Source organism: Branchiostoma floridae, chromosome 1 (assembly GCF_000003815.2).
Source record: "Branchiostoma floridae strain S238N-H82 chromosome 1, Bfl_VNyyK, whole genome shotgun sequence".
In the NCBI taxonomy this organism is placed as follows: domain Eukaryota; kingdom Metazoa; phylum Chordata; class Leptocardii; order Amphioxiformes; family Branchiostomatidae; genus Branchiostoma; species Branchiostoma floridae.
This window is the reverse complement of record NC_049979.1, coordinates 10,904,789-10,916,144: the sequence shown is the minus strand read 5'-3', so window position 1 is coordinate 10,916,144 and position 11,356 is coordinate 10,904,789. Positions and strand designations below refer to the sequence as shown.

Sequence of the window (11,356 nt, the reverse complement as noted above, 5' to 3'; positions counted from 1 at the left end):
ATAGGCGAGCCCCTGCCACAGGCAAACAGACAATGACAGGTTTGACGGCAACACGGAATGCTTGTTATGATCTAAACGGTTGACCTGTTTTCTATGACAATAGAAATGTAATAACATTTTCGCTGCAATTCTCTGACGAAGGCGCCAATGTATATTTGTGACGAGCGTTTTTTTCGAGCCTATACATGCATGTGGGAATGTATCTATGAGTGTTGTTCCCCACATGTTGTCTTGTGTTGTTTTCAAAAGGGGGCATCCTCACTAGATAGTTCCAAATAACGTTCGAGATTAGACGTGCAAATGTTTGGTGTGACAATGACGTCCTTGGTTTGACAGGTCGCTCAGTAATATCAAGGAGCTTTTGGTAATATAAGCTACTGCTGTCGCACCGCCTGCCTGCAAAGCAGGTGCGTTACACCGAGATATACGGCTGTACATAGATATATTATGTTCTCATCTTTGTGCAAAAAAATTAGTTTACTTTATTTTGGTGGGAGGCTGGTATAGAGCATCCCTCATCACGAGCATAATGGACTGGGGTTCTCTGCTAGTCCCGTCAGCGTACTGGTCCTGATCTGCTCACTACTGTATCATGCCCATAGGTGATGTAATGACGTCACCAATGATTATGATCATGAGGCGTCATTGGCAAGGTAGATAATTATGTTAATGATAAATCACAGACGTAAACGTTTCTTTTTTTTGCGACGTCGAAAATTATGATCATTTTTCTCGAGCTCCAAAAAGTTGTGCACTTTTCAAACTGAAGATTTAAAATCGTTATTTCCTTTATGATTTTGTATCACATACAACCGTTATCTACAGACTTCATTTTGTGAAGATAACCACAATGAAAAGATAAAGTTGTCTTGGCTAGGTGCGTGTGCCGACCTCATGACGTCATACTTACCTGGCATAGATAGTACGCTGATCACGCACGGCGACTGTCCAGGGCGAGGCCTGACCATTGCACTGTCGGCCTGGGTTGACCCCTGCGATTACCCCAAACGCGGGTAACTCGGCTGCGGAATTTCTGATAGTGGGGGTCTGCGTTCGCGCTAACCCCCGCCATACATAATCTAAAGACATACACAGAACGCTGCATCGGGGCTTTGGCTCAGCTGGTACATGGTACTGTGGTAGCAACGTCACAGTTCCAATTAATTTTGTTCAAACTGGGAAGAAGCCGGTTAAACGTCGCGGGATCAGGACATATCGGAAAGGAGCAAGGAAACATGTGGTCTTATGTGCCACTAAGCACTAAAAAGGTCTGAAGGAATGAACAGTCAAATTTTCTTCCATCTAGAACGTCAAAGGATAACAAATGATGATGATGAAGAACGTCTGGGAAGACCAGGTAGCAGCGTTTCCGCCAGACCTCAGCCAAGAGGCCGTCCACCTGGGAACGGAGTGTCGCGATAACCACGAAAATTGATTTAACTGTTAACTGTTTCCAAAAAAAAAAATGGTTTTCATTTGTGCTGCGTACCGGTATGCGGTACCAAGGGGGTACGAGACATTTAAACCTGTCTGGCAGGTGGCGAAGACAGTGGACACTTACCTGCAGTACATAATCATGTCGATAGGCAACGCTGCTGCACTGTATGCTGGAAGAGGGTACTTTTACAAATTGCCCTCAGCCAGCAATCAGCGACCCAGTACAAAAAGAAATGGCCAGCAAAAGTGCCAAAAAAGTCCATAGAGAGCCTGCTATGGAGGCTACTCAGTGCAGCGTTGTCACCAAAAGAAAAGAAGACATGGAACATTTTCAACCATCATATTTGCAATTCCAAATCTTCAACCTGTCATCTGCTGTCATTTCCTGTTGCAAAAAATTTCTGGTGTGATTTGTATGTACTGGTTAGAGCTCAGTTGTGACATAACATTTTTAATCGGCCTTTACACATCCCAAAACCACACTTTCAATCAAGCAGTGTGACGTGTGCCATCAAACAATAAAGACATAATCCCTTTATTCATCATATCAAACCATTTATCAAAAAGTATATTGTTCTTCATCCTGAGTTTGTAATCAGATATCTCCTTATAGCAGCTTCATTTCCATTGCACAAACCTTTCATCTTACAGAAGAGAGTCAATGATTGTGGCTTATAGCCATACTGAGAATCATCTAATTTCATCAATAACAAATATCGCACAACATTTTTTGGATTGCAACTAGGCAGCCATCTTTTAAGGAATGTTTTGTCATCATATGGATGATAAATATATCATAAATGTTACTATTACATCTTGGCCCCACTTATTTGTGCTGATAATTATTTTACAAATGGTTTGCTTAGAAATTGATGCATAGCATTGATTTAAAGCTTAACGTACATCGAAAAAGGTACAGCCATCTGCTTTTTTGTATCACTACTTTTCTTAGATTCTTTTGCAAGATTCATTCTCATACGAATCTGTCTGTCATTGCACTGATTTCAATCTAATACTGGAAATTGTGAAATATTTGTATGTTATATATGTGACCCGCTGGACAGAGCCACTTGGAAGCATGGTGTGAAGACAGACCTTCCCGTGTCAGGGATCCCAGCAGCAGTATGATCAAATGCTGAATACTACTGCTTTTACTGCAAACTAATCAAACCGTGAACAGTTCCTCCAGTTCCTTATCTAAATATCAATTCATACAATCATAGTGTTTAGTTTTTAGTGTTGATCTACAGATCATGCTTAATGCCACTGAAGAAAGGTACTGGATGCTACCTTGCATGTCTGTCCCTTTTCAAAATCTATCCAGCTGCTTGAGTAACTGTCCCCCTGACTAGTAGGTATATGTTGCAGAAATGTTGGCAGCAAATCACAACTCAATATTAAAGGGTTGAACTTTGAAATAAAGCTTTTCCAGATGGCCAAGCCCAAACTACTAAGTGTGAATCTATACAAAATGATGCGTGTAATGCACACTATACTGTAAAAGGGAAATTGTTTCTGGGGATTTAATTTTGCAGTAGGAGCAAATTTAGTTTGTGGCGGTTTTAGGTTTGCTATTGAGACAAAGGTGACGGCAGGCAGAAGATGGAACAAAAATTTTCATATTGGTTCAGTGAAAGCCGTAACAAAAAATCTCTGCAACAATTTCCCCTTTTACAGCAGTCTTTCTACCTGCTACCAAAATCTGCTGTTGGCTTGTCCACAGGATATTCTGGTACGCAATGGGGAACATTATCAAGAAAGAAATATCTATTCAAGTCCAGATGTACAAAATGTACCTCCCACAGTTTTTATGGTCATTTTGAGACTGGCTGACATTTTCTGTGGCCCGTTGCCATACATGGGGGGCCAAGATATACTGTTTGCTTGATCCTCTGAGACAAAGTTTGGCAGGATATTCTGACTTATTGAAGGCACATTGGTGTATTTGAGGGTTCCTGATTAAAGCAGCACACATGTAGCAGTCTGGACGAGGCAGCATCTCTACCCCAGCACAAACTTGTAGGAGGTGTGGTGGTGGTACGTCTCGCCTGGGCGCAGCACACTGCTGGGGAAGTGGGGCTGGACAGGGAGGCAGTGACAACACATTCAGTAGGTAAGATACAAAATGTACCTCATACCAGAAACTGACTGAAACTGAGACATGTCTACATGGGAAGAACCTCATACATGGTATGTTATCGACAAGGTCTGTAAGAGGACTTAACTGATATGTGCTCCAACTTCATCAGATGATGATGATGATGTAACACATTCATTGTTATTGTGTATGAGTTGTTATTAGTAAGTTGCGTATATGATTTACTGATCCGAATTGGATTATTCTTTCTTATGTTCAGTCCGATTGATCAGGACAAATGGCACTGACATCTGACCTCTGACCGCAATGACCGTCCAATGCCCCTATGAGTTTGTGATCTTGATTTGTTTTTGTTATTAAGTATGAGTTGTTATTCTTTTGAGTTTTCCTAAGTTGCTTGTATGATTTACAAACCCGAATTGGATTATTGCTTTGTTATGTTCAATCCTATGTTTGTAGTTATCTTTTGTACTTTGAGTTATTATTATTGTTATAGGGCTCCCTTGGAAATCAGTTACCACGTTAACTGAAGGGACTACCCTAAATAAATAAATAAATAAATAAATAAATGTAGTGTACAATGCACAACTACCGCACGCTACTAACAAACATTTCAGAATAAGTCTTAATATTAGAACGAGAATAAGAAGTAAGTTTTATGTGTGATGCAACGTCTTTAAGTAGTCTGATTGTCATGAGTATGCAATTCAGCCAGCAGGCTGCAAGATACCCCAATGTAAATAAAGGATCAAAAACTTTAGACAAGCAGCAAAAGAATATGAAAGATTGCAAAAGAGGAGCTCTAGCTCTCTGAAGTTTTGAAGGTTGTGATTAGTGGGGCCCCCATGTGGATACCAACATCACTTATCACCTGATTACAACTTTAACATAGCAGACTTTTAAAATGCCCTAGAGGCATTCATTACCCAATTTACTGCTAAGTGATGAAGTTTAATCCCACAGTAAGATCCAATACAATGTTGGTGCCAACATGAATAATAGTTTTTGTCCAGGCAGATTCTATCTTCAAGGGAACACAACAATCTAGCATTAGCCTATGAAAAAAAAATTGGTGAGATCTATGTCATGCCTACACCTATCTACGTGTCTGCAAATAACAAAGGCATGACTTCAAAGTTAAACAAAGAAGACTACAAAACTTCAGCTTCAGAGATATTAATAGAATGACAGTGCCTATCCCTATTGTTGTGAGTCTCCTAATAACAAAGGCGTGACTCCAAACCCGAACAAAGACAACAGAGCTCACTTTGTTGATGGCATCAGGGTAGACCTGGGTTTCCAGACAAAAGCCTGCATGTTTGTTGTACTTGGCCCCACCCTTGCCAGCCAGCGTCCCATCCAGGTAGCTGGCCGTGTAGAACTGCACCCCGGGCTGGTTCGTCCGCACCTCCATAGTCCGGCCACTGGCTGGATGCTGGGCCCTGCAGGAACCAAGCAAACAAATACACAATTTGAAAATCACAACAAGACAATTAAACAGTAATATCTACATGATTTAACCGTAATATGGACCTGGACAATGCAAAACTATGAAAAGATTTTACCTGTGCAATGACGAGCTGAACATTTTAAGCTAAGCTTTAAGCAGTTAATATACTGTAATTGTACCAGTTGATAAGGACGCAATTCAGGTTGTCTCATACCCGCGAGGTCACTACTGAATAAATCATTGATATTGAAAAGAACAGGACAACTTCCTTAACATGTCTTACAATGTATTTGTGCAGAGAGTGAGTGAATGATAATGATAACAACAATAAAGATACACACGTATCAATCAGAATTGGCAGGATGTTTGTTAACCATACTATAGGAATCCAAGTTCACCCTGGCAGTCTGCCACCAAGCACCACATCTATGTGCGTGACCAGGAATACTAGTAACAGGTGAACTGGACAGTGAGTAAGTGTGTGCAAGCCACCTGTGTCACCTGTACCAAGATGAAAGCCTTCAACTTATTGAGGTTTGGCACATAGATGAAGGAGACGAGTCTGCAACACATTGCCTGAGCAGTGTCATTTTTCTTATACCTGAGCGTTAGTTCTACAGCCATTACAGCAATGTATATCATCCCAAACCTAAAGGACCAAAAATCTAAATTCATTACCATTTATCTGCTATGCATGCCTACATACATATTGATTACCAGCCACTTTTAACAAAAGGTGTTCAAAAACATCTCCGATATGTGACATCCCATACACTCCTGAATCTCAACTCTGTGCATACGTGGGGGCAGTGTTTCATTTGAAATATCTTTAAAACACTTTTTCAAAGTCGTGGCTGATGTGTGTAGCCTGGTGGAGGCTTCCAGTGTTGGAACTGACCTGGCACACAGCTGGTTGTCTCCCGGCTGTGTGATGCAGAAGTTCTGGTCGTAGCCAGGTGCCTTCCCTGGGACGGAGTTGACACGGTCGCCCATCCTCACCCCCTCACGCAGGTCCCACAGGGTGCCCTCCACTGGGCTGATCTCACCTGACACAGACGGAAACAAGTCAGCATGGTTGAACAGAATATCAGAAAGTATATCGTATACGAGCAATATACATGAGTGTCATTTTCTTTTTCTATATGAAAAATGCTAAGTCATTTAGATATTGTTGCTTAAATAGAAGTTTAATCATTATGTTTGAAAAAATGTACTGTGCAAAATCAACCCGATTAAGTCTCAATGACTGCACAATTAAGTTTGAACATGAAACTTCTACACTGCATTGCATAGTCAGAAAAATAACAATTCAGCCTTCACTTTGTCTCAGGCCTTCCCTTCATAATATCATACCGACTGTAACAATTTCTGAAAAACGTGGCTGGCTGACTACCTGAAAGTAGTGTGTAATATTTCTAGCATATGGATGAAGACATGGAGTCTAAAAACATAACTCTTCTCCACATTGCAAAAGTACTGGTAGTGAAATTTCTACATTACAAACATATTTTCCTTAAATCAGTGCAGTGCACAAACCAAAAGTTTTTTTTTTACACTTGATTTAGGTTTAGGAGCACTGCTTGTGTCACAGGTATGAATGTTTTCTTTGCCAGTTCTTGACAGTCTACCATGCATTGTTGCTGACTTGTGAAGCTAAATAAATGGTTTGTGGAAACATTGTTAAACCATACTCAGGATCCACGTCACAATGTCCTATCATAACAAAGAACTCTGCCAGGAGGCAGGTCCTAAAATCAGGACAGTCAAAACAAGAACTTTATCCACTAAATTAAAGAGGACTATCTTCTCTGTAATCAGAGGTACCACGTCAACGCATTCCGAATATATCCCCGTATTCAGACGAGGAAATGCCAACTCCCAAAATTGAACAAAGGTTCTAGGTGTCAGATACCACACGTAAACACCCATCAACCTAGCCCGGAGCCATTCCACACATTAAAGGCTGCAGATAAAAGCCCGGCCATGTGTAAAGGTTAGTTTATACTCGTGCGTCAGCTCAGAAGGTCAGTCCCAACCCTATTGGCTCTGTCTGCAGAGACAGGCTCACACGGCCGACAGCAGCGTACACTTGGAGCTAAGTACAGGTGGGTGGTATATCTACTGCTGTATCTACTGGACATTTGTGTCTGACCAGAAACGTAGGTTAACGTTAAACTCTAAGCGGAGTAATTCTGTTGGTCTGTTGGTTTCTACGGCTTTTTTCCTAATGGTACAGCCTTAAGAAATTGCACACCATTAGAATAGCTGTAGAATCACGGAAAAAGCTGCATGTCCAACAAAATGAACCTAATCAATTCATCTGCTTGAAGATTATCCAGTGATATTCGTACACAAAGTGTAGTTGTGCTGAGGCACATAAAAGTGCAAAGCAGAAGTAAGTACATTTTACATTTTCAAAATGTGTGGGAGGAAAGAAAGACACTGTCAGGCTTCTTCACTGCCTGTAAATCTATGGATTCTCTCTTTCCTTCCTTATGTAGTTGGAACACATGATTAGCAATCTTGCAGAGAAAAAGTCTGTGCGATTCATACCTGTTGTAAGGGCGTCATCATCAGTTGGTGTGTACTTGTCTGCCATGATGGTAATAATGTGGTCGTAGATAGTTGCCTCGCTCTACACAAAAAATTAAGGAACCAAAGTAAACTTTTATTACATGTCAGGTATTGGATATTCATGACTTATATGCACTGTTGTATATCATAACGCATTGTTTTGAAGGAGTTTTGTCCAGGTTTTCATTCATATCCATATCATTTTCTATGTTACAAAATAGCAAATCCATTTCTCACAAATGCACAATGTTCAAGTACCTTCTTTTCATCACGATTCTGTCAGCCTTGAAACTTCTACTTCAAGCTGAGTTGTTTTTCTTCTTACCTGTGTATCTTTATTCTACATTAAATGAAAGAGTAATAAAGAGTATTCAGGGCTGTCTCCAGCTTCAATTTTTACCATCCCACTCATTGTTCCTTGTTATTCTGAAGCCCGTGTTGTTAATTTTCTTCCTTGAATCTGTCACATTTTCATCTATTTCTTGTCACAAAGTCACATCTATCCCTTGTCACATTTTTGGATGCACTGGGTGAAATTTTTGTCCTTCCCATTCCAAACAAGCAAATTTCTGTCCCGGGAGGGAGGAGCATGTCCAGAAGACATCCCCACATCCAACACAACTTACGTGCCCTGCCAAGTTGAAATAGGCATGGTTGGTGAGGTTGATGGGTGTTGCCTTGGTTGTGGTGGCCTGGTACTGGATGTCAACCTCGTTGTCATTGGTCAGCTTGTAGGTGACCTGAGCGGTGACCTCCCCAGGATAGCCCTCCTCACCGTCGGCGCTCACATAGGTGAACTTGACGCTGTCTCCTTCCACACTGCTGTCCCACACATACTGGAAAATCACAGGAAAAATACACTTGTTTCCCATTGGATTATCTAGAAGTTGTCTTCATTGTTAGGGTATAAAAACTGCCCTTCGACAAGATGTCCTCAGTATATGATGCAAGGTAGTGGACGCTACATGAAATGTCTGACCGTTTCCAAAATTCTGTCCAAGACTTCAGTTGATAATATCCCTGCTGTTCTTCAAATAATTCCATTGTGTTAAAGATATGAATGGAAAGTCAAATTATGACCACTTACTATGATCATACATTTATGGATAGAGCACCATGGCTGAAATTTCCCTGCCAACAGTGTTAGATACTGGCAGGGAAATCTAGGCACTTTTGGGGGATAACCACCCACGAAGTCAATCATGGTGCTGGTTGCACAAAAATGTTATCATTACAAATGAGGTATCTCTGTAAAGAACAATAGAGAGCTTCCCATGAATCTAAAACATGCAGCTCATTATCCAAAAACAACAGGCATTTGATTGTGGGAAATTTCAGCATTTTTTCCAGACTAGCTCCCCTCTGCAGCCCTGGTAGTCTACTAGAGTATGTAAAATGTACCAAGTTGAAGATACAATCACAGCAAATGGGGTTCCACTGTAAAGGGTTATGAAAAAAAACTTTAAAATGAAATTGATATTGATAAAGCAAGGATGTTATAATGTTCTTGGATAAAGTAACTATAGAGATATGATTGACAGAAATCAAACTTTCAAGTTTTTTTGTGTATGTTTGGTTACTGATACACACCAGTGATTATGTTGATAACACATATTTGTCTACTTCCAACTTCATCACCTGTCTTTTCCGTATGCTAGCTTTTCTTAACTTGATAAAGTATACAAAAATCTATATGTTTGTGTCATCTTAATTGGAAAGAAGGTGCATGAAGAATTCTAGTAACACTTACATGGCTGAAGCCCTTCAGTCCACCATGCAGGTGGTTTGGACCGTTGTTACAGGCCAACTTGTACTCCTGCCCATCCAGTGAGAAGGTCCCCTTGGCTATCCTGTTGGCAACTCTCCCAGCCACAACACCCATGTAGGGATGCTTGCCAAGGTAGCCTTGTGGAAACGACATGATAAAAACACTTGTAATACAACCTCCGACATAAAGTCTACAGGCATCCAATAGAACGTTTTGATGGAAAATTGTAGGAAAGTTTTATTTGGATTTTTTTCTTTCTCTCTCTCTCGTGAAACAGCAGTCTACCATACTGAGGGATATGAGCAAGGTTAAGGTCTACCTATAAATCCTTGGAATTTCCATTAAAACCCTGCTATAAACTACGGTATCTTGATTCCAACCAAATGTTCCAGGCATATGAGGGTCTGCATGGGGGGATCCTTGTAATTTTAGGAAGGCTGGCACCGCTCAGCAGTAAACTGGGAAGGCTGGCAATGAGAAATGGTAAACTGGCTTGTTCTTTGGAAAGATTTTGGAACTAATTTCCACTGGGGTTTATGAAAAAAATATTCTACAAACACAGACACACCTGGGTTCTTTTAATGTGACTCTGGGGCAATCTGGCAAGTTTACCAGGCTGCCATACTTACTCCCTAAAGATATTTTGACAGCCTATGTCATAATATCTTGTGGTGAGGTGAGGTCGACTGTGCAATCCAAATAATTTGTTAACAACACTTAGATCTAAAGAAACAAAGAATTCAAGATAAGAAGTATAAATGTGCTACATAGAATTAACATGACCAACAGTGCTTGACATAGACAGTTCTTTACATAGAAGTAGAGACAGCTACAATTAAATTAGTATATCTTGCTGCCCCCTATCATCAATATTCAAGTAATTCAACTATTACAGTCTCAATCATCAATGCAAAAAATGCTCAAGGCCTCAAGCCATGGCACACATAACATGCAAAATTACTACCAGTTGATGAATTATTGATAAGGACACATGGGGGTTGCCCCACATGTTTACCAGCTGTCTGTCTGCACTTTTGATATGTGAAAGTGGTCACTAACACCACCTATCTCCCTTGGGACATGCATTTATTGACAAATTGCACAAGTTTAAAGTTGAATCTTAGGCCAAGAGGAAACGTTTTGTTTTGTACAATAGGTATAAAACAGCCTTTAGGCATTACACACCAGTTTTGTATACTGAAGTAGAAACTGCTAAAGACTGGACAGTATAAAGGTTTGATCCATTCAAACCGAACAAGAATCCCTGCTCTTTACAACATGCTGAGGTGTGGCTGACTCCTTAAATGCAACCCCTCCAGCTTTACATCCCATCAGAGATGACATCTAGCCTGATATTCATTTTTACTTGAGTCAAGGGACTGAAGGGGGGAAGGGAACAACATTGGGGATTTGAAGCAACAACCTTTGTCAACAACCCTTTAATACCGCCTCCTTGCCACGTCCACCTGTGTTTGGGCCGCTCTTTAATTTGATTGATATTCATTTAAATCCCCCCGCCTCTCTTCAATGCCATAGCAAACCAACTGTGGCTTTATTATCCTATTGAAATCTGGAGTACCTGCGTGGCAGGGACCAAAGTACAACCCAACGCTAACCCTTTGTCCAGCTAAATCCCTACTAACCATCTAAAGTATCAAATCCTAGTGTCACGTCGGCAACCTTCCCGTCCTTATCCGGCACTTCTATGGCCTGGATTGTCGCTCCGTAGGAGATGAGCTTTAGGCAGACGTTGCTGTTGTTCCTGAGGACAAAGCGCTGGACAGCTTGTCCTTCAGGTGTCGTCCCAAAGTCTTCCACAGAAATTTTCCCGCTCATTTCCTTGCTGTCACCTGGTGGGCCTGCCTTTTAAACTTTGACCTCTTGACCCCACTTTCCCACCAAGAATGACGGTACACGATCTTCCTCAGATTGTTTGAACCCCTTTAGACTACTAACTGTAACAATGATTGCCGATATTGTGAACGTCCATGACGGGACACACTAATTTAGGTAAATCTGGGTGATTTTG

General features: G+C 40.9%; 2 protein-coding genes and 1 non-coding gene across 6 annotated transcripts in view; 2 read left to right on the top strand and 1 right to left on the bottom strand.

Annotated features, from left to right (window-relative positions):
- Positions 1 to 902: 902 nt before the first annotated feature.
- On the top strand, positions 903 to 1,068 carry LOC118431109. Its single transcript, XR_004832929.1, has one exon. It is a non-coding gene; the product is annotated as a U1 spliceosomal RNA (small nuclear RNA).
- A 903-nt stretch (positions 1,069 to 1,971) lies between these two features.
- Positions 1,972 to 11,354, bottom strand: LOC118429486 (galactose mutarotase-like). 2 transcript variants are annotated; one of them, XM_035839985.1, is made up of 7 exons: positions 10,971 to 11,354; positions 9,310 to 9,464; positions 8,186 to 8,395; positions 7,539 to 7,620; positions 5,884 to 6,031; positions 4,803 to 4,977; positions 1,972 to 3,516 (listed from the first exon to the last, which is right to left on the bottom strand). In XM_035839985.1, exons 1-7 carry the CDS (start codon positions 11,161 to 11,163, stop codon positions 3,439 to 3,441), a joined length of 1,041 nt encoding a protein of 346 aa, XP_035695878.1. In that variant the 5' UTR covers positions 11,164 to 11,354; the 3' UTR covers positions 1,972 to 3,438. The 2 variants fall into 2 exon arrangements, with proteins under 2 accessions (XP_035695878.1, XP_035695886.1); XM_035839993.1 differs by having other exon boundaries at positions 7,539 to 7,614.
- Positions 11,217 to 11,356, top strand: part of LOC118429467 (heterogeneous nuclear ribonucleoprotein L-like) — a 38,345-nt gene continuing 38,205 nt past the window's right edge. For all 3 annotated transcript variants that reach the window (XM_035839965.1, XM_035839956.1, XM_035839973.1), the window contains exon 1: positions 11,217 to 11,237. In XM_035839965.1, coding sequence (XP_035695858.1) covers positions 11,232 to 11,237 — 6 coding nt within the window. In that variant the 5' untranslated portion in view covers positions 11,217 to 11,231. The remainder of the gene's footprint in view (positions 11,238 to 11,356) is intronic.